General features: G+C 39.8%; 2 protein-coding genes across 3 annotated transcripts; both read right to left on the bottom strand.

The window, feature by feature from the left end:
• Window positions 1-879: 879 nt before the first annotated feature.
• On the bottom strand, window positions 880-7,211 carry LOC141766126 (uncharacterized). The gene is made up of 6 exons (XM_074632687.1): window positions 6,742-7,211; window positions 6,522-6,661; window positions 4,513-5,154; window positions 4,236-4,406; window positions 1,411-1,512; window positions 880-1,325 (listed from the first exon to the last, which is right to left on the bottom strand). The coding sequence occupies exons 1-6, from the start codon at window positions 6,833-6,835 to the stop codon at window positions 1,191-1,193; spliced, it is 1,284 nt and encodes a 427-aa protein (XP_074488788.1). The 5' UTR covers window positions 6,836-7,211; the 3' UTR covers window positions 880-1,190.
• A 146-nt stretch (window positions 7,212-7,357) lies between these two features.
• clpxb (caseinolytic mitochondrial matrix peptidase chaperone subunit Xb) lies at window positions 7,358-22,505 on the bottom strand. Of its 2 annotated transcripts, XM_074632660.1 has the most exons (15): window positions 22,194-22,505; window positions 19,293-19,370; window positions 18,144-18,304; window positions 17,906-18,020; window positions 16,171-16,325; window positions 15,882-16,041; window positions 14,826-14,867; window positions 13,999-14,175; window positions 12,906-13,070; window positions 11,694-11,782; window positions 11,329-11,493; window positions 10,937-11,236; window positions 10,456-10,548; window positions 10,259-10,365; window positions 7,358-8,849 (listed from the first exon to the last, which is right to left on the bottom strand). In XM_074632660.1, the coding sequence occupies exons 2-15, from the start codon at window positions 19,345-19,347 to the stop codon at window positions 8,759-8,761; spliced, it is 1,875 nt and encodes a 624-aa protein (XP_074488761.1). In that variant the 5' UTR covers window positions 19,348-19,370; window positions 22,194-22,505; the 3' UTR covers window positions 7,358-8,758. The 2 variants fall into 2 exon arrangements, with proteins under 2 accessions (XP_074488761.1, XP_074488763.1); XM_074632662.1 differs by lacking the exon at window positions 14,826-14,867 and having other exon boundaries at window positions 22,194-22,492.
• Between the last annotated feature and the right edge of the window lie 320 nt (window positions 22,506-22,825).

The raw sequence follows: 22,825 nt of genomic DNA, 5'->3' as shown, positions 1-22,825 counted from the left end.
AATACACAAACCAGATTATTTTTATTCGAGCAGTAAATCATGAGAAGATGGTGAGAAAGCTTGAAGGCTTCTAAATCGAATGTGAAGTCAGGACTGTAGTTTTCTTATAGTGGACTATAGTGGAGTATAATGTAAACTTCTTACAAATAGAGTAACTCATGTTTTGGTAATGGGGTTCACGGTGGAGTGCTAGACCCGAAGTCCAATAAGCATAAAAATGTGATATGGCAGCACATCCCAGATTTAAAAATCAAGGAGGACAAAATACTAGTATTTCACTTTCACTTACTAGCAGCTTGTTTAATTGTCTCAGCCAATTGAGCCAATTAAACTAGTGAAATGCTAGTATTTTGTCCTCCTTCATTTTGAAATCTGGAATGTGCTTCCCTATCACATTTTTATTAAAATAAAAGTAAATATTTCAATCTGTGTGAACATTTCAAGTCTCTGTTGATCCTGTTTTCATAAGTCTTTATTTCAGTTTTCTCTGCTGAATGTATTTTTCTGGCAAGTTAATGTAGGGCTGGGCAATATACCGATATGTGTTGTCTAAATGATATAAAAATGTCTATCGTATATATTTTCCTATATCATTTCTATCCTGATATATGCTAGACCTATATGTATTTATTTATTCTCTATAATTTCACTTAAAACAGTTATGTTCATTTTGAACTCAAGTTCTTAAAATGAGAAAAAGTACTTTTCATTTGTCAAGTATTTTATTCACACAGGAGTATACAAAAATAAGCTTTACCATTAGGTTATTTCATATAGAGTATAGACTATTTATTTAATTGAATTACCAAAAAACATGCTATATTGAGATATATATCATTATTGAGATTATATAGGGATAAAAGATTTTGGGATGCTGGGATGACCGCTAGATTTGCTCATCAGAGTGCTTTTTTTTTTTTAAAACCAAGCTGTAAATAAACATTTATGATACCTACTTATGATCTTTCTACTGTTCTAAGAGTACCTGGATGTTTTCATTCTAGCCCGTATGGTTGAGTTGTACAAGTTTTACTTTGAGTCCAAGTCAGAAGGCAGTATCTGTTAAGTATTATATTTTGACCACATAATGTATCATAGTACATACTGTATGTATACTAGTACATTTCACATACGGTATTGTAGAAAATAATCCACTCTCCATGCAGGCTAGAAATGGGAAGATGTTCTGTTTAAGCCATGCGTGTCATGAGCTCTTCAAGGGCCCTCTCACGGTGATTTTCATGAACAAGCAGCACTTCTTTGATTGCACTTTGCTGGAAGCCCATCTCATTAAACTGAGTCAGAAGGCGCAGGAACTCAGCAGCCTGAAATAGAATTTAAAGTAAGTAACAATACACATTAAAACATGGCTGTGGTGTTGTTGTTTTTTAACCGTTTGGCGGGAATCACCTTGCTCTCACAGTTCTGAAACATCTCCAAGGCCTCCTCCACCTGAGCTTCATCATAACCCAGCTCACACAGACGGTCACTGGCTACCAGGTATTTTAGGATCTGTTGATAAAAGGACAAATAATTGAGAATGGCATGCTGGGTTTTGATAAAGAACAAGTAGCACAAGTTAGATTTACAGGTAAATGTAAAGAAATGTCTTGTTTATAGGGTTTGATATTTAAAAATGCTTAAAGGAACAGTGTGTAGGATCTGACGGTATCTAGCGGTGAGGTGATGAGATAGCAACCAACTGAAGCCTCTCCTTTGTGCCAGGCATGTTGGAGAGCTACGGTGGCCGACGTGAAACCCGAATAGCCCTCTTCAGAGCCATTGGGAGCACCAGCAGTGCTTAGAGTGTGTGTGTGTGTGTGTACATGGGAAGTGAGTGGTGAAACAAGAGCGAGAGAGTGGCGGCGACAGGAGCGAGTAATGTTATCGACTCCGGCCCAAGCAGGAAGAGTTAACGAGTTTGGTTTGTCCTTATTGGGCTACTGTAGAACCATGTCGGTGCAACATGGCGGACTCTGTGGAGAGGACCAGCTCCCGTGGATGTATAAAGAGACCTGGATACAGCATCGGAGGCGGGCTCCCGTTTGTTCCTATGAGAGTTGCTCAGTTGGGCTTGAAGCCAAAATGACTCGACTGCCGAGTACGCGGATCATCCGGCGATCTTCCGCATCCTTTGGGCCCATAGAGCAGGCGCAGTAGCGTTTCCTTTAACTCCTCCTCCCAGCCTTCGCTCCAGCCTCTGTCTGGGTCTCATTCACATGAACAGAGGAAGGGAAATAACTCTGGATTCTGCTACTAGTGCATTTTACAACTTTTAGGACCTGATGATCTAAATAAGGGTTATTCAAGTGTTCATACTGGGGAGTTGATTTACCTAAAAAAAATTATCCTCTAATTTATGGATGTCTCTTTCCCAATGTAAGTCTATGGGAAAAAGTATTTTTGGGCCCAATGGCATCATGAGACGGACACGGAAGTTGTAGTACTGTCGTTTGGCCATTATGAAAATTTGGCCTGGCGCTCTTCCTGGGGTATTTCCCGCTCCCTATGTAGATATGAACGGCTCATTCTAAGGTAATGAAAACACAACGATTCTTATTATGAGTTGATTATATACTTAAAGGTCACCTATTATGCAAAATGCACTTTTCCATGTCTTTTAAACATCAATATCTGTCCCCAGTGTGTCTACAGGTCACCATAGTATCATAAAAGACCATCCTCTCTCTTTTTCTCCTGCTCCGTTTGTCCGGAAATGGGTGTAGAAAATCACTTTGCTTTTTTTCCTTCTCTTCTGACGTCATTAGAGAAATGCAAGCCATGTAAGGGTTTCCTGGTCGAACCAGAGCAGAACCTTCAGTAGCTGACCCCGCCCCACAGCGCGTCACTGTCTCTCCTCCTCAACCGAACTTGAGCAAAGTAGCTCCTACTGTTAGTCTGCAAGAACCAGCAGAACAGGCTTCATGTACTCCCATCATCTAAATATAACATGTTCTTTCACAAAGGCTTTATGTAATTACACTGTTTAAACAGATGATATTTATATATCATATATATTTGATGTCATGCATGTAGCAGAGTACAGGTAGTAAATAGTGACTGTAAGCAACACAACACATTTCTGTTTCACAGTCAAACTTTATTTTTATTAATATACCATTACTCTGATCTTCCATACATTTATCAGGTGTCTTTTACCAGAAATAATGAACTGACTACTGTTTCACATCTTCTATTTTCCACCCTGATGGTCGCTGTGTTTACACACCGTCTCATAGCGGTAGCATGAGACAGTGTGTAAACACAGCGGTTAGCTCTGTATCTCCCATCTGCTCTCAGCTATCTGCTCTCAGCTGTCTGCTCTCAGCTATCTGCTCTCAGCTATCTGCTCTCAGCTATCTGTTCTCCTCTGGGATGATTCTGTCGGTCATTTCTCACAGATGGACCTGTAAAGACAAACGTAAAACAGAGTGTATGTTTACGGTTTACAGAGTTGATGCATGAGGTAAACACTGAGCTAACTAACAGAGATATAAATAGTATTATTTACCTGAGAGAAACCGTCAGGAAAACCTTGAATCTGGACCGCAGATGTTCATCATTTGTCGCCGATTTCTGATCAGATTCCTCCGGTAACGTGCGCTGAGTGAAGTTTCTGGTTTATAAACTTTATAAACTCTATTTTTAGCTCCTCTTTCTCCGTTAGCCAGAGCTTCTCCGGGGGCAGGGGTGGAGGGGTGGGGAGAGGCGGGGAGAGAGTGACGCTGTGTTGAGGACGTTTGATTGACAGAAACGCTGACCAATCAGAGCAGAGTGGGAGGAGACAGGCTGTAAATCAGGATTTCTTAGACAGAGGCTAAATGCAGGCTGAGTGAGAGAGACACTGTGAGAAGAATGAAGGGTTTTTTGAACATTGCAGCATGTAAACATGTTCTAGTGCAACATTAAAATACATCTTTGAACCTGGAAATGAGCATAATATGAGACCTTTAAGAAACATACTTATTAATATTATATTCCATTTCTGCCAATAGATCCCCTTAAATGTTACACACTGTTCCTTTAAATATTGGTGCTTGACAGATCAGTAGTGAGCCCATGTATAAGTGTAAGTAAGGATCTTTTTTGTTGGTGTATTTCTCTGCCAACTTGTTTCAGTTACAAACCCCCCCCCCAAAAATGCAGGTTTGACGGTTTATTGTAATGTGTTAGTTTTCATTTTACAATTATCAAGCCTGCAGCTATTGTACATCTGAACACAAAGTGGTGCCTACCTTCTCTGGGCTGTGATAGCCTGTCTTCTGAAGAGCCAGAATGGCTGTACGTAAAGGGTAGCCCCTCTCTGTGACGGTTTCAAGTAGATCCCTCTCTTCCTGGCTGAGTGCTGACAACAACTCTGCTGCTGAGTCAAAGAAAACCCCACGAGAGCCACCGGTCCTCAGGGCCTGATGACAAGGGAGGAGCAGATCAAAAAATAGTGGGTTATGAAAAAGAAATAATAAGAAAAGAAATAATACATATTTTTCTCGGACACTTATAGAAAGAAAGAACCTTCTGTCTGCTGTTTTTGACAACGGGCCCTGCAGAGGAGGGTCGTTGCTTCTGCTGCCTGGGTGGAGAGGGAGCAGGTGGGGTGTTCTGGGAGATCTTCCTGCCCACAGGGCCCAGTGTACGCTGCCTCTTTTTGCTGTTCTTCTGCCCGTGGTGGAGGGGGCTGGTTGGCTGTGGCCTGTGCTGCTCCACCGCTCGCAGAGGTTGTCTGCAGTCTTGGAGAGAAGGTAAAGAGCCCCTGTGGCTTCTGAGGCTCAGAGGCGAGGGAGGTTTGGAAGGACCAAAGTGCTGGTCTTTTACTCTGGAGAGTAGGTCTTTGGGTGCAGCGCTCCGGGGTCGCTCTCTGCTCTTGATAGAGCGACGTGCATCTTCAGTGGAGGAGGCTTCAGCTTCATTATCCTCATGGTAACCATCTTCATCCTCAGAGTCAGATATGTGGAACTTGACGGTGCGATGGTTGACAGAGTTCAGGCTGTGACTGCGGGGCCGGGGGCTCGAGGCCCACAGGTCGCTGCTCCTGCGATTGGACCTGTGGCTCTTCTTCTGAGGGCTGCTGAACATCAACCAGTAGGGGGGGCAGGACGGGGCCTGACAGACTGGATGCTTCCCAGTTAAGATCCATCTCTCCAGGTTGAATCCGTACTGCAGTAAAAACAAACATAAACAGGTTTTCAGCAACAGACTTTTTGACTTGTGGACCTAAGGATCATTTTAGCAGTGTTTGGCCAGTTGTGAGATAGTAGTGTTGTTTGTTTTCATCATTTGCAATATAATTTGTTTACTCTAAACCACTCACGCACACAAACCTCTATTATTGTTAGATTTTTTTTGTCTGTTTATTATTTTCCCATGGGGATTATCTTATTATAGGCTACTTGATTTTGTTTGTCTGTTTGTTTCCTTGACAAAAAAAAAAGTAAAATTGTTTTCCTCTACTTTTGTATACAAAATGTTTTTCTTATGTGAAAACTAATAAACAAAGTTGGGAAAACTTGTCATAGTAGGAAAGCACAGATGTCACTGGTAACATTCATAATGGCTCTGTTATATTCAAGTGTCCCAGTAAGCCATGACTGTGAGCCAGCATGTACAACATGAGGACCCTGAAACTGAAGCAGCTAAATGCAATTCAGCCAGCATTCATTTATTATTTACACATGTGCTTTTCCCTCTGTCACATGCCAATATAATGTATTTTATCAAAACACAGCTATGAGGGTAATATCAATAATTAAATGCATGAGAAAATGCACAAAAGATCCTTCAGTATGACATCAAAATAATCAACTTGGATGTTAAATATATGGTGATATTGTTTTTTTCTTTCTGGGCTGTGACAAATCAAATGTTGTTGTGCATAATAGTTGCACTCAAACAGGAATTGTATTTTTACAAATACATTTCTTTATGAAATTGGGCCTATTGGACCCATGTACTACATTCTCCCAACAGTTTAACTGATGAATAACTAGGAGAAGAAATTATAATCAGGTCTTGAACAGAAATGTCATAAGAAAAATCCAGTGGTGGAATATAACTAAGTACATTTACTCAAGTATGGTACTCAAGTAAAACTTTGAGATACTTGTACTTTACTTGAGTATATCCATTTTCTGCTACTATACTTCTACTCTACATTTTGGAAACCAATATTGTACTTTTTATTCCACTACATTTATTTGACAATATTAGTTACTATTTAATTTACAGATTTAGATTATTAATATATAATTAACTAATATTTATTATTATATATTAAGCTACCCAGCAGTATATAAAGTTGTTGAAATGAGCTCCACCTTTACCAGCTGTAACATTAGTGATGCATCGGTAATTATAATCCAGTGATATATATTATTCTGAAATGTGACATTCTGCATAATGAGTACTTTTACATTTGTTACTTTAAATATACTTGTTGCTAAAATGTTTGTACTTTTACTCAAGTAAAATGTTGAATTCAGGATTTTTACACTGTCGTATGACTACTGTTATTACTACTGTGTGACCTCAGTGTCTCGTAGTATCCGATGGCAGTCTGGTATCGAGATGTCTGGAGCCGTCACAAGCTGCATTTCCTCCTCCAGTGGACCCAGTAGGGTCTGAAATGGGACATCCTCCAGAGTGTTCATTCTCACCAACAAATAACCTGCAGAGGAAGAAACACAAAGACTTCCTGAGTTTTAAGTTATCGAACCAGACCTTCATTTTAATTGTATTGATACTTACTTTGGGTATTTTGTCTTAGGTCCACAGCCCTCTGAAGCATTGACGGATGTTTGGAGTAAATGACTAAGATGATGGACGTGATAAGCCTCTTCATCACTAAGCCTCTGACATCATATGAGGAGATGTTTACTAATACTACTCCACACACCTGATGTAATGCTACCTGCACATGTACGGTACAAATAATGGGAGTATTTAAACATATAAATATATACTAGAGTATTACTCAAATATTTAAAAATTGCACTCAGAATTAATATATTTCTAATTATTTTGTGTTTTACTATAAATACATTAACAAAGTAAAATATATTATAATTTTTTACTCAGTCTTTTCTAATTTTTCATCTATATTCAAAGCCACGTTTCAGACTTGGTAATTTCAATCTGGATTTGAAAGGGGATTAGGGAATGCTGAGGTATTGAGAAACAAAGAACAGCACAATACTTTCCAGAGATTAGCCGATTAAATAAAGGTGACAGCATGGCAGTGTGGATGTCTGTCACATTTATTCATTTGTTGTGTTGAGAATATCTGAGACACATTTTGACACGCTGACTTTGGTAAACAAATTAATTTCTGCAGACAAGTTTAAAAGGTAAAGAACAATTAAAATTCTGTACAGAGATTTACATTTTATTTATATGTTTTAGACAATCACAATAAATTTAAGATTCACAAACTGGGGGAGGTTACAGGTTCTGTAACAGACCTCTGAAAACAAAAAAGCTTTTTTAGCAGTTTTTAAAGTGAAAGAAAAGGAAACTTAAAAGCAAAAGGGAGAACAGATCTAGTTTAATCTCATGTTAAAGCACAAACAGCATTTTTAAAGAGTACAACAGCGTGGGTTCTGTTCAGTCAGAGAGCATTTAGGCTTGATTACAGACGTGTGTATTGAGATACCATTTAGTAACAGGATACTACATCACTAACGGTGAGGTGAGTTTCCAACGCTGGGGTACGCACAAAGAAAATAAAAAATACCTGCGCTGTTCTGAGGGGTGTCTGACAAAGCAGGTTTAGAGCGGCATCCAGCCAACTGTGAAGGAGATTATCTCTCCGATTATGATTTGAATCAGGACAATAAAGCTTGAATGTATTGTATCTTGGAGTATACAGTATCTATCTACTACAAAAACAAAACGTGGAGATTAACACTTCAAAGTTACCTGGCTAACTGCTAATCCTGCTTTGAGAGACAGCCGTCTGATCCAGTCCTGTGATAAAGAGGTCTGTAAGTAAACAGATACATTCCCTAAACGGTGGGCTACAAGAGGAAGCAAAACACTGAAAAATAACCATTCTGGCTGTTTAAAAGGTCACCATTAGTTCTCACCTGCTCTGTTTAGTATGCTGGTGCATTACACTTCACAATGTGTTCTCTCCTAATTAGATGTCATGTCATACAAACTGTTTAGAAATGCTACCTGAGCAGCGTACCAGTTTTACTGTGAACACCATTATTACAATGGTGGTAAAGAAGAAAACATCAAAATATTGATGTGCTCATGGAATATTCTGCCCTTACGATATAAGGCATAACTTGACATGGTTGCATCACATCTACACTTTCTCAGCACCACTTCTTTTCAAGTGTACAGTATGATCCCATCATTTCCATTTTGCTTCCCTTGCCATTACAGCCCATCACCAAAAAAAGAGAAAACAAATAAACTAGCTACAAATCCTTTTTTTCGTGAATAAAATTGCATTATCTTTATATAGATAAAAATTTTAACAATCCCCAGAGATTGAAATATTTTATAAAGGTCCAACCTGCGAGTGCACCGCTAGAGAATTAACATCTGATGCACAGGACCAAAAGGTTGTTACGCTCTCTTAACTTGTTCGTCATGAAAACACTGTTCAGTGTAAACCACCAGCCTTCATTACCTCTACTACAGTGTGTCCACAGCTTGTTTGTCAGGGGTTACGGTAAAACCCACAGTTGGTGTCCAAAGGTTCATAGTGATCTAATGATTCGACTGTCTTTAGGTGAAACGAGTGACGTGTGGTTCAGTTGTTAGCAGCGTCCGCCTGCCGAGGCCAGTTCTCCTCCTCGACGCCCGAGTCGTATTCCTCTTCTGCCGACTCCTTGGCTGGAGCTCTGAAAGTCAAATGGAAACTCCAGTTCACGTTTCAAACTACACAACATTGGAGACTCAGTGAGCTGAGCTTAAAGGGATAGTTCGGGTGTTTTGAAGTGGAGTTGTATGAGGTATTTATCCATAGTAAGTGTATTACTTACAGTAAATGTGCACTATATTTAGAATATTTTCACCACTTTATCTTGCCGTCAGACAGGGCTTTAGTGGGGAACTGACCTGAAGGTGAAACTTATCTATGCTCTCTCCAAAGCCAGCAGGCTCAGATGATAAAAACAGTGTAGATACATTTCAATATTAGTTCTCCGTCAGAAAACAGTTTAAAAATAGCTTACAATTAAACTGATATCAATTTGTTTAGGTGGGCCTTTCTTTTAGGTGGCTAAAATACTTTTTCCTGCTGTCCCCGTCCACAGCACTGTATTGGTTTGCTCCGGTGCCGCTGTTCATGTCTGTTTCTTGATGCTGGGGGCACACCAACCGTCATCTACTGTAAGTGATACACCTACTATGGATAAGTACCTCATACAACCCCACCTCACAACACCCGGACCACAGTGGAAACCGCTTACATTGATCGAGGTTACAGTGATCAATCACTTATATGGATCAAAAAGCTTGGGACAGAATTATTCCTATGCAAATGTTGTTTAAATAATTTGCTTATAGTAAACAAGTAGTCCGCTTGGTGTTAATTTTGGGCCTTTTCATACATAACAACATATGGGAAAAACATTTTTATAACTATGCTAGACTAACGTTAATTTAATTTTTGTTTTTTTACTCCTTTACTTTGCCTCGCGGACCGTCTGCTCTCCGGCTGGATACCGCAGGTATCTGATGCTGCGTGCACATTGATATCATGACGGGAAAAAGAAAGTCATCTCTGAGTGAAAAAGCGAATGCGCACGGGCAAAGTGGATTGATAATCCCTGGTCACGTAATGCCCCCAAAGTGAAACTTTTTCCGATCCTCAACCGGCTCTGCGGCACACATGCATACCGGCGCCCGTCTCCCTCCATGCCGCTACCGGGTGAGCGGGCGAGGAGCCCCGGCAAAGGGGCGCCTTTCATCTGCATGCACGCTCGCGCTGCAGAGCCGGCCAAAGACGACAATGCCTCAACCTTGGTGAGGGAAAAAGGCAGGAGAAGCGAGCCAGTAAATTGCGAAGCTGTCCGTTTCATTGCTTTGTATTTGTGTCATAAATATACAAATGTCAGTTAGATGGTAATCTGCATGAGAAATTATGCCAACAACAAAGATTCGGTTTTAATAATCATCCGCTTATAGTGATCAATTTGATCCGGACAGACGGGATCACTATAAGCGGTTTCCACTGTATCCCTTTAAGGATTCTGATCTCTAACGTGACACACATGTAGTCCTGTCCTGTGAGTGGAGAGATACCGACCTGATATATCTGGGTAATGATTTTCCTTGGACAATGTCTTTGTTCAGCTCCACCGCCATGATGTCAGAGTGTGGCACCTCAAACATGGGCTCTAGAAGGAGCTTTTCCTATTAAAAATGAGGACAAGTTTAATTATTGTGTTTCATCAACATCACAAACATTTTTTAAGTTTGATACCGTTGGCAAAAATCACATACCATGATGGATCTGAGCCCACGAGCTCCAGTCTTTCTCTCCAGAGCCATCCTGGCTATGGCATTCAAGGCATCCGGAGTCACATTGAGTTCACACTGAAACAAAACACATTGCAGATTAATTTCAATTCTAAACATCCAGTCATTCAGGTATTAACAAGTAGACTTCTGTGAGATACATTTCTTACAAACACTTTCTTTTCTTGTAGATCTGATACAAGAAAAAGGGGCTGCGGTTCAGGTACGAGTGACAATAAACGATGTATCAGTAGAAATACAAAGTAACCCAACAGGAATGTGCACGTGTAGGTATTTGACTAGATGACGCTGCAATGCGTTGCGAGCCGGAGCCCCCTCGTTGGAACTCCCACTGAGCAAACACAGTGGTGTTATTCAAATTAATGAGACCACTGAGTTTGTTTAACACAGTGCTGCTTCCTATCTGAACACTGCACTGTAGTACCCACTGTATGAGAGCCCTTACTTTGTCCATGCTGAACAGAGCCTGGTACTGGGGCACCACGGCGTTGCGTGGTTCAGTCAAGATTCGGACTAGCGTTTCTTCATCCAGGCTGTGCAGAGGAACGACCACAGGGAGACGGCCAACAAACTCTGGGATCATTCCAAACTCAATCAGGTCCCTGGCCTCGACGTGCTTCAGCAGCCTGTCCTTCTCCTCGATCTCTGCCAGTGTGTCCGAATCACCGCTGGTATTAGCCGAGTCTGCGGCGGCCGCTGCACGGCGCCCTTTCCCCATGTTGGAGGGAGTTCCAAAACCCAAATACTAAAGAAACATGAGGATCAAATTAGAGGCAGGAATGATGACAAACAGGAGTGTTGGCTGAACGTCGATACATATGAGCCGTGTTAAATTACCTTTTCATTCTTTCTTCTGCTGATGATTCTGTCGAGTCCGTTGAATGCACCGGATGCAACAAACAGAATATTTGTTGTATCTACCTGCACCGTTTCTCCTCTCAGTTTCCTGGAGTTTTTCTCAGGAACATTGACGATTGTGCCCTCCAAGAGTTTAAGCAACCCCTGTCAGAGAGGAAAAGGAAATAAACATCAATAACACAAGTTTAGGTCGAACAATATAGGACAAGGACAAAGAAACAGGAAACCAGTTACAGTAAATAAGTGAAATCTGCTTCCAAACCTTCTCATGATTTTATTCTAATTTTAATGTCTATAAACAAACATTAAAGTTTTATTCAGTGCAACTCCGGTTGAATACTGACCTGCTGAACTCCCTCTCCTCCTACATCTCTCAGCTGATGGATTCCGGGCACACTGCCGATTTTATCCACCTCGTCCAGGAACACAATACCTGCACATGAAATACAAGAACAGAGTCAAGAGAGCTTCGGTTTCACTTCTCGCAATTACACGAGACAGTCCCTGTTTGTGCACACATATATACAATGTTTACTTCAGATATCAGCTTACACTAATCATGTTAAAAAGGTTTAAAAATGTGAAGAAAACACTCTACGAGTCTCAACACGACAGGGCAGCGATGAGTCACCCTTGTATAATCACACTGATGTTTTTTTTTTTTTACATCTTCCTGCTTCCTTCCTCTTCCTGCTAGCATGTCCAACTACGTCAAGTCAATAACACATTCCTTACCCATGTAAGGAATGGAAATTAGAAATGTGATATAAATGTGCACTTTTAAAAAGGATGTAGCTGAATTGTGCAGTCATTGATATGAAAGTAAACAATTTAATCTTTACAAGGGTAAAGTCTCACTTTTTCGACGAGGCTGTTATGGCACTCTTTTATAGAGTTTATATTACATGAGTAAAAACAAGCATTTTTTTGTTCGCAAAATTATCTTGGTATATATTAGAGAGCACACTGCAGTGAACACCGCAAAGGCGGTTAAAGGGTGCACTTGCAATATTATGCTATTATATTATCATTATATGAGTAGCATAATATCGTGTAACAAATGTAAGGGCCTAGTTCTATTAACATAACGGGACTACAGTTTCAGTAACATATAATAGGGTGATAAAAAATAGTTTGCCTCTATCAAACAGGTAATCCTACTGTCTTATACTGTATGTTGTTGGCTAATGGAGGATAGTGGTCTTGTTGTCACTGCGTCATGATGTTCATACTGACTTGAATTAGTTTGCTGCTGGTCTTAAACTCTGGATTTGTGCATTATATTTACATCTGCCTTGTTCATGTCTTGTCAGCGCCATCTTTTTAATAATTCTAACAAAATCATTGATTTAGATTTTAATCATCAGTACTGTGTCAGTGCCAATTTCAGAATACCCATATAAAAATGTGAGATATATGCAAATACTCAATGAGTGAATGTTTTGTGTTATATACTGTTACTGTTAGTTTTGATTCTTGTGTTGAACAAAAAAAACATATGGTATGATTTTAACTTGGGAAACTACACTGCTGTAAAAGTCAGTCCCTCTGCCCACCTTGCTGTGCTTTTTCCGTTGAATAGTTGGCATCCTGCAGCAGTTTGGCAATCACTGACTCGATGTCTTCTCCCACGTATCCAGCTTGAGTTAGTGTTGTGCAATCGCATATTGCAAAGGGAACATCCAGACAACGTGCCAGTGTCTGTGCCAACAATGTTTTTCCTGTGAAAAATTTGAAAAATCATGACAATTTCTTTTCATATTTACAAATAAACTGGATATTTAGCAGTGTAAATCTTAAAAAGATACTAAATTGGGAGCATTTCTATTGCCTATCGACGGCTCTCAACATGGCAACGGCGAGCTTACGATGCTAATAGTGCAAACAACAGCGAAAATGCTGACCGAGATAACAGTGTTTACCTGAGGGGGAACCGAAGGGTGTTTACCGTCGGTTGGGCCGGCGTTATCAGCCAGCTGTAACGTTAACCGCCATACGAGAGTAGTGCAGAGCGGTGGCCGTGAGCTAGCCAGATGGGCATGCTGAAATGCACTTAAAGCACGCATGGTCGCCTGGCTATGTGAACAAAGCGAGAAGAAGCTCGGATTACAACACACACGCAGGGAGAGCAACTTCATTCTCTGCTCAGATAGGCATTACGCCTCTATATCTTTACTTAGCAAATAGTTGTTTGATTCTATATTAATGCTCTGGATATCAAATTTAGCACCTTTAAAAAGGTGCAGTGTGTAGGACTTGGCGGCATCTAGCGGTGAGGTTGCAGATTGCAACCGAATGAAATTTCTACTGCGTGCCAAGCGTGTATGAGAACTACGGTGGCCGATGCGAAAACATGAAAATGTGAATGGCCCTATCTAGAGCCAGTGTTTGGTTTGTCCGTTTTGGGCTACTGTAGAAACATAGCGGCCGGCTCCGTGAAGATATAAATGTAGATATAAACGGCTCATTCTGAGGTAACGATAACGTGATTCTTATTTTCAGGTGATTATACACTAAAGAAAATATACTTAGTAATATTACATTCCATTTCCACAAATAGATCGCCCTAATTGTTACACACTGGTCCTTTAATGATCCAGTGTCACTGTGCAATATTACAATTTAGGACAATGTTGACACAACACTAACCTGAGCCAGTTGGACCAAGAAGTATGATGTTACTCTTCTCCAGTTTAATGTCAGTGTGTGTGGAGTCCAGGACCTCCCCGCCCCTCTTCTCCTGAGGTGCCTGCTGGCTCGCCTGCTGCTGCATGGATGCCCCCAGAGCATTTCCATGAGGACTGATCCCCGCAATCTGCAGCAGCTCTGCAACAACAAGAAAAGCCACAGAGGTTAGCTTTGTGACTGAAAAGTAAGAACTTCTCTAGAAACTATATTTCACTAATCACTATAAAAGGCGCAACTGCTTTTCTATTTGAACTGCTGCACAATTTAAACAGGTCGTTCATTGATGGTGTATGTATTGAACTATGCATAGAAACATTTCCTTGTGCAGGCTATAAATATGCTTGCCCTAGTCTGTGCCAGTGTGGAGGAGAGCTGGACTGAAAATAGCAAAAGTACAGATGTGAATGTGGGTCACTGGGTTACCTTATCTTATTGTCCGGTCAGTCAAAGATTAACAAGCGTAATCTTATTGCTGCAGTTTCTGTAGCTAATTTGTACTCATGGTAAATTGGTAGTCACTGCTCCAGAACTGGAGCTCAAATAATATCAACGGCATCATCTGGTGTATTGATTAATCATTTTATAATCTGATTCTTTAGGTTGAGCATGACTATAAATAGGTTAATAGAAATATCTACCTGGAAAAGGCAGAAGAAAGCTCTGAGCGCTCTGTACATTTTGGCATTTGTGCAACTCATGAAAATAAAGACAGAAAATGCTGTTTTGAGTGTTGTGATTTTTTAAGTGGCCTCTGATAAAGACAACAGTAAGGAGGACCAATCACTTACTTGTGAACCTGTACTCATCCTCTCGTCTTCTCATCTCTAGCTCTACAGGAAGAGGATGAAAGTACTCAAATCAATATTATCATTAATCATTACCAGTCGCGCAAACACGTTTATACAGTTGGGTGTGATAAATATTGAACAAATGCCAAATACAGATTATGATTCAAGACAAGTTATAATTGAAAGTCTGCAACCTCTTATCAGTTACTTGTGTAGACTTTATATGACTAAATGGCTCTCGATTATGCAACACTTTGCCCTATATTTTATTACGTCAATGTGACAAACTTGAACAACTGAAGTGAATTTGCTTCAGCATTTGCATGTCAACAAATAGTTATTATTAACGATTACTACTGTAATCTTGTATGATTGCATCTCCTATGTGTTGACTTCATCAGGAGCTTAATTAAAACAGACTCGTTTTTAGATATATTATAGTACCATATTTAAGTATAATTTTAAAATGGAGTTTTAAAAACAAGTATTTGATCAATCCCAGAATCAGATTCAAAACCCAAATGCCAGCATATACAGTAATTCTTCAATATTAAACTACAGGTCCTGTTGCATACCATTCCCCACACTCTCTCTCCACATTTCCTGTCTGTCTCTGCTGTCCAGTATGGAAAGAAAACTAAAACTGAGCCCAAAACTAGGTCAAAGCTCAGCACTACATATTTGAGCAAAACTGAATTTGTCCAAAAACAACAGATACAAAACATGGACCTTTTGTCAAAGGCACTTGATTGGCAAAAGAACCAGTTTTCTTTATCTTTGGAGCTTTTAAGCTCTGACAAGAAAATATTCTAGTTTTTCAAAACTTTCATTTGCTTTCTTATGTACTACGTACCAACTATCAGACTACTATGACGGTCTGGTTTACAGGTGGAAAAGCAACAGTGAATTGATTAATGCAAGTGATCAGTGGAAACCAAATTAATATATGTACATAAATGTGTAAAATGAATCTAAAAAATTAGAAATAGTGTTTTCTAATGCAAAACTAGAGGGGAGCAATAAGCATCAGAATAAATCAATAACAGTAATACTGACCACGAGGTGTTAGAGAGGGCTGTTTTTCCACCTCCACCTGCTGTCGACTTGTAGCAGGGATGTTGTTGTAGATGCGCTTGTAGTGATTGTACACTGCAACTGCTAACACCTTCTTTGCATAGGACTGGCCAACAACGTATTTGTCGAGGTAAGCATATATCTGGGGGAAAAAAAGGGATTTATACTTAAGAACAGTATACAAGTATAATAGACTATTACAACAGGATGTGCAACATTTCAGGGAGGGTGATTTAAAGGCATATTTTGACTTCCTGCTTCAATTTCTCACCTTCTTAGGAGGAGGGGGAGGTTTCTGTGCAAATGCCAGTTTCACTGCCTCCGCAGCAGATTCTGGCTCTTTGTTTAGCCCCTTCTTAGAGTCCGTTTCAGACAGAACCACGAAGAAGTGATGGCATTTCTCACATTTGACAAATCGTGTTGATGCTACGAAAGAACAACGCACAACACATTTAATATTTACCAACCCGGTTGAAAGAAACATTTGAGCTTCCTTTACAGTTTACACATTTTCAAGGTTGCAGATCAGTAAACTGAAAATAACTCTGTTTAGAATGAAACGGGTTGCTCAGTGCTGAAATGGAGAAATGGCCACAAACTGTCTCCTGCTGGTCCTGACTTACAGGGAAACTTGCTGATTCATCTATATGATGCAACAGGATAAGTGTGGAAAACAAATTGCTGGTGCACATGCCGCCTAGCATTACCTCTGGTATCATTTAACATATTCGAATGAATTCTCTCTTTATAATGCACTTCAATGTGACAGCTAGCAGTCTATGACCAAGCTGCAGTCACTGCTACTTAATTACAGTGAGATGACAACACATTGCTGCTAGTATGCATCACAGAGGTGAAAAACAAAACTAGAGACAAACCAGATATTTTCTGTGCATTAGCAGATAGACACAAAGGATTGTAGTTTCACTATATAATAATGTCCATTTTGTCTGTCAGTTGACAGTATTCTGTGTAAATATTAACTTTTTAGAAGTATTAAACAAACTTCCACCTCGTCTCTCTGTGGGCTACAAGAAAATAAGACGTACTATAACAGCAACAGCATCTGAATGGAACGCCACAAACCCCGTTAACTTCCAGACAATGCAAAAGAAAGTAATTAATAAGTAATAGGGAGTTAAAATTAAAAAGGTGGAGGGTGACGTTATATCCTAGGAGGGGGACTCATGGTGAGTGTTTGAGCAGTCATATGGACAGTGGTAGACGCAGCCCTGCCACAAATTATCCTTCATCTGATTGTTTGAGAGGAAGTTTCCTACACCAGCGTCTAACAATCCAAACAACACTTCTTAGTTGAAGCAAGCCGCAGCTTATAAACTCATACAATTGGTGTGCTATGTTGCAGAAAATGCTCATTAAACAATTAAACAATCCCTGTGTTTACTTGCAGGTCTTTATTTTGACAAACTGTGCCAGGAAAGTACTTACGGTGTTTGTTAGTGGTGTACTATTTATGTGCTGTGTGTTTATAGTTATTTTAGTCCACCACTACAGTTTGTACCACAGAAAAATGTGAAAGTTTGTTTAATAAAAACATTTTAAAACATAATCATGGATAAAAATGATAATTTCTCCATCTGCTGGGGCACCATACTTTCCCTCCATTTCTTTTTTTATTCAGTCAATGCACAAACCATCTCCTCTGGGTTTGTTTTTCTCCTCCTCATCCATGTTGCACATTTCTTCTAGCACTAATAATGCCAGATATTCACTGTATGATGCAGTTTTTTTAACATATTCTGGAGACAGAATCTCTCTCGTAATCTGTCTTCTACATTTTCTTTTGTTCTTTTAGTGAGTACTTTTGTATGTGAACTCAACAAAACATCTGTGACAGATGCGTTCCCCCCAATTACCTCAATGCCATATTCCTTTACACCTACTCATCTTGATTCAAAGTTTCCACATGCACTTTGCACCTAAAACGAACATCAGATCATTTGTCTCGGTAAATCTGGTTGTTGAATATTAAGACGTTTACTCACATACAAAGGTCTCTACATGTGTGCAGGGATCACCACATTTAGGGCAGCGTAGCTGGCTTCCCCCCTTGCCTGATCCTCCAGAGCCAGAGAGTCTCTTCCCCTCACTGATGCTTTTCTGTGTATAAACGAATGCGTCAGCACATATTCAATTATACTACTGTCTCTTCCATGTACAAAGTACTGTGTAATACTACCATGGAATAGAGTTACAAATTAGATTTATCATCCAAGAGATTACCTTTCCACCATCACTTCCACTGTCCTTTGTTGTCCCATCTTTAGCGGCATAGCAGACAGCGGTCTCTGAAAACGACCTCACCCGTACCCGGGGAGGCAAATGAGTTTCCCGAGACCCCTGGCGACTCAAAGAAAACAACTGGATCCGGTAGCAGGACAATCCTGTAAACACAACAGCAACATCCCTTTTGATTCCTAACAACATTATGGTTTGATAACATACATGTCAAATGAATGACAATGATCATGTTTCTTAAATTGTTTTGTTTACTTATACAACAAGTTTTCCCCTGAAAAATAATTAGGCAACAAGTAAATAGCAAAATAATAATAATGATTTCATAACAGGTAGTTGATTAATCCATTGGTCAATCAACAGCAATTAAATCTGTAAGTATTTTAATAATCGATTAATCATTTCACCGATTTTGGAAGCAAGAGTAACAACATTTTCTGGGTCCATCTTCTTCAATGAGATGATTTACCTATTATCTTTGTCATATATGATAGTAAACGGCGAAGCTTTGGGTTGCGGACTGTTGGCAGGACACAAAACAAAACATCTGAAGATGTCACCTTGGTCTCTGATAAATTGTGAGGGCCAGTTTCATAATTGTTTTGCACTTTAAATACAAATAAATGTATTTTTAATCCACAAAAAAATAATCCACAAATTAATTGATAATGAAAATAATTGTTAGTTGCAGGCTTACATGCATCATTAGAGGCAGTGAAAGTTGAAAAAGGCACCATAAGCCTGTCTGTTGTTCAGCCGGTTGAACATACTGTAATATGCAGTACAGTATGTTCAACAGTTCATGAACAGGGTCAATAAGTCCATTATGTGCTGTAGCTGCTGTACATGTTGTGTCTATGTAAGTGAGACTGACTCTAGTTGATGTAACAAGTCTGCAATAGCTATTGCAACATAACACTACTTTGTGTTTTTATGTGTAATTACTCTAGTAGCTAAGTCACAACTGTACAACTCTATGAAAGTCTGCAGCACACCTGTTGTTGACATTACATGACTGACAAACAAACAAACAAACAAACAGGAGTCTGGGTTAGCTGGAGACCTATTTCACAAACAAGTAGCACAATGCCATGCAGCTTTTAGCACAGCTGGTTACCATGTGTGTTTTCTCACCTCTGTGTGCAGTGTTTAGGAACAACCTGGCAGCCGAGGTGCAAGGACACGACATAACTCTTCTTTTGGCTCAAAATCCTGAAAATAGAAACAATAAATGAAATGAACACGGTGTGCTGTTGGGGGGGGGAGGCTAACAACTAGCCGCCGGGCTAACGAGACTAGTAGTTAGCAAACAGGAGAGGCCATTAACAACATTTCGTAACTTCACCGTCACTGTTAGCATTAGCAGGTCATCGCCACTACTACTACAGTAGAAACTCTTCTTTAAAACACCTGAAATGGACTGATTGGTTGTGCTATCACGGCCAAGTACCTCCTGCTGTATAACAATAGTAACACGTGCAAAATAAACAATGTTAGCTAACTGGGTTATATATATAAATAAGCAGCTGTTAGCTATGGAAAGCCGTTTGAGCATTTACTCCATATCCTTCATATCAGACATCAGTGTCCTCCACTAGTTCTGTCTTTGTCAGCACTAGTTGGACATTTTGTCTTACTAGTTGAACAAAAACTCTTACTAGTCACTGTTTTACAGCAACTAGTGCTACTTTTATCCAACTAGTTCCACCAGAAGCCTTACTAGTGAGACTGTGCAGCACACTAGTAGGACCAAAGCCCGACTAGTCAGCTTTTTGACTCACTAGTGGACCTCTGGACACAACTAGTAACACTGATAGTCTCACTAGTTAACTAGTAATGCTGACAGTCTCACTAGTTAACTAGTAACACTGATAGTCTCACTAGTTAACTAGTAATGCTGACAGTCTCACTAGTTAACTAGTAACACTGATAGTCTCACTAGTTAACTAGTAACACTGATAGTCTCACTAGTTAACTAGTAACACTGATAGTCTCACTAGTTAACTAGTAACACTGATAGTCTCACTAGTTAACTAGTAAGCTGCAAGAGCTTTGACATATTAACTAGTAAAGGACATATTCACCTCACTAGTTAACTAGTGACCTACAATTTCCTGCACAAGTTAACTAGTAAGCTGCAAAAGCTTTGACATGTTAACTAGTGAGCATTTTGGCCTTCACTACTCAACTTGTGCAGGAAATTGTAGGTCACTAGTTAACTAGTGAGGTGAATATGTGCTTTACTAGTTAACAAGTCAAATCTTTTGCAGCTTACTAGTTAACTAGTGAGACTATCAGTGTTACTAGTTAACTAGTGAGACTGTCAGCATTACTAGTTAACTAGTGAGACTATCAGTGTTACTAGTTAACTAGTGAGACTATCAGTGTTACTAGTTAACTAGTGAGACTGTCAGCATTACTAGTTAACTAGTGAGACTATCAGTGTTACTAGTTAACTAGTGAGACTATCAGTGTTACTAGTTAACTAGTGAGACTGTCAGCATTACTAGTTAACTAGTGAGACTATCAGTGTTACTAGTTAACTAGTGAGACTGTCAGTGTTACTAGTTAACTAGTGAGACTGTCAGTGTTACTAGTTAACTAGTGAGACTCAGTGTTACTAGTTAACTAGTGAGACTATCAGTGTTACTAGTTAACTAGTGAGACTGTCAGTGTTACTAGTTAACTAGTGAGACTATCAGTGTTACTAGTTAACTAGTGAGACTATCAGTGTTACTAGTTAACTAGTGAGACTATCAGTGTTACTAGTTAACTAGTGAGACTGTCAGCATTACTAGTTAACTAGTGAGACTGTCAGTGTTACTAGTTAACTAGTGAGACTATCAGTGTTACTAGTTAACTAGTGAGACTATCAGTGTTACTAGTTAACTAGTGAGACTGTCAGTGTTACTAGTTAACTAGTGAGACTATCAGTGTTACTAGTTAACTAGTGAGACTCAGTGTTACTAGTTAACTAGTGAGACTATCAGTGTTACTAGTTAACTAGTGAGACTGTCAGTGTTACTAGTTAACTAGTGAGACTATCAGTGTTACTAGTTAACTAGTGAGACTATCAGTGTTACTAGTTAACTAGTGAGACTGTCAGCATTACTAGTTAACTAGTGAGACTCAGTGTTACTAGTTAACTAGTGAGACTATCAGTGTTACTAGTTAACTAGTGAGACTATCAGTGTTACTAGTTAACTAGTGAGACTCAGTGTTACTAGTTAACTAGTGAGACTATCAGTGTTACTAGTTAACTAGTGAGACTATCAGTATTACTAGTTAACTAGTGAGACTATCAGTGTTACTAGTTAACTAGTGAGACTCAGTGTTACTAGTTAACTAGTGAGACTATCAGTGTTACTAGTTAACTAGTGAGACTGTCAGTGTTACTAGTTAACTAGTGAGACTATCAGTGTTACTAGTTAACTAGTGAGACTATCAGTGTTACTAGTTAACTAGTGAGACTATCAGTGTTACTAGTTAACTAGTGAGACTGTCAGCATTACTAGTTAACTAGTGAGACTATCAGTGTTACTAGTTAACTAGTGAGACTGTCAGTGTTACTAGTTAACTAGTGAGACTGTCAGTGTTACTAGTTGTGTCCAGAGGTCCACTAGTGAGTCACAAAGCTGACTAGTCGGGCTTTGGTCTACTAGTGTGGTGCACAGTCTCATTAGTAAGGATCTGTTGGGACTAGTTGGATAAAAGTAGCACTAGTTGCTGAAAAACAGTGACTAGTGAGAGTTTTTGTTCAACCAGTAAGACAAAATGTCCAACTAGTGCTGACAAAGACAGAACTAGTGGAGGACACTGATGTCTGATATGAAGGATATGGAGTAAATGCTCAAACGGCTTTCCACAGTCAGCTAGGCCCAAAGCCCGAGCTACCGGACATCTCCTCTGTGGACAGACAGACTCATGTTGCGCAGTGGTTTCATCTGTTTACTCTTAAACAATACAGTCTAACACACCTATCTTCATTATACGTTACAGCAGCTAAACGTCGAGGTAACAGCTTGTTGTACTCACAGGGTACAGATGAAACCAGTCGCCTCTTCACAGCAGAAAAACAAACTAAATGTGCAAAGTCACTGCAGATCTCTCTCTCTGGTGGTTAGTCAGCTTCAGTGTGTCGTCTCACACAGTGAGTAACTCAGCGCTATCTCCTCTAGGCCGCAGGTTTCCCAGGTGGGACACGACCCAAAGTGATGTAACGCTGTTATGAAGGAGGTAACCGGGCTAGCTGCTAGCTGCTGGCTGCTAGCAGGAGGGATTTAAACGGCGTAAACAAGATGGCGGCTCTGTTTGTGTGCATGCAGGTCAGCTATCCGGGTCTTTTCAGATCTAGTGACGAACAGGAGGCGGTAACGGCTACAGACATGTAACAGGGGTCACTGCTGGTGCGTTCAGGGATCCTCAGAATGTAAACATTTGAGTTGCATTTAGGTGATCCTCGTAAATGTGAAACAATATCCTGAACTGAAGATTCTTTGCGTTTTAAGGCCTGCAAAATTAACAACACTGTGTCGTGATTCACGAGGCATAGCTATTCGTAGTGGCCATTTTTTGGAAAAACCGAAATCACACTTAAATCGAAGGGCCACAGACGCACCATGTGTATGTCAAGATAAAATAAGATATACTTTCATTGTCCCCGTGGG

The sequence above is a fragment of the Sebastes fasciatus genome, chromosome 4 (assembly GCF_043250625.1).
Source record: "Sebastes fasciatus isolate fSebFas1 chromosome 4, fSebFas1.pri, whole genome shotgun sequence".
NCBI classification, from domain to species: Eukaryota; Metazoa; Chordata; class Actinopteri; order Perciformes; family Sebastidae; genus Sebastes; species Sebastes fasciatus.
Note: the sequence above shows the minus strand (reverse complement) of the source record. Positions and strands in the feature narration are given on the sequence as shown.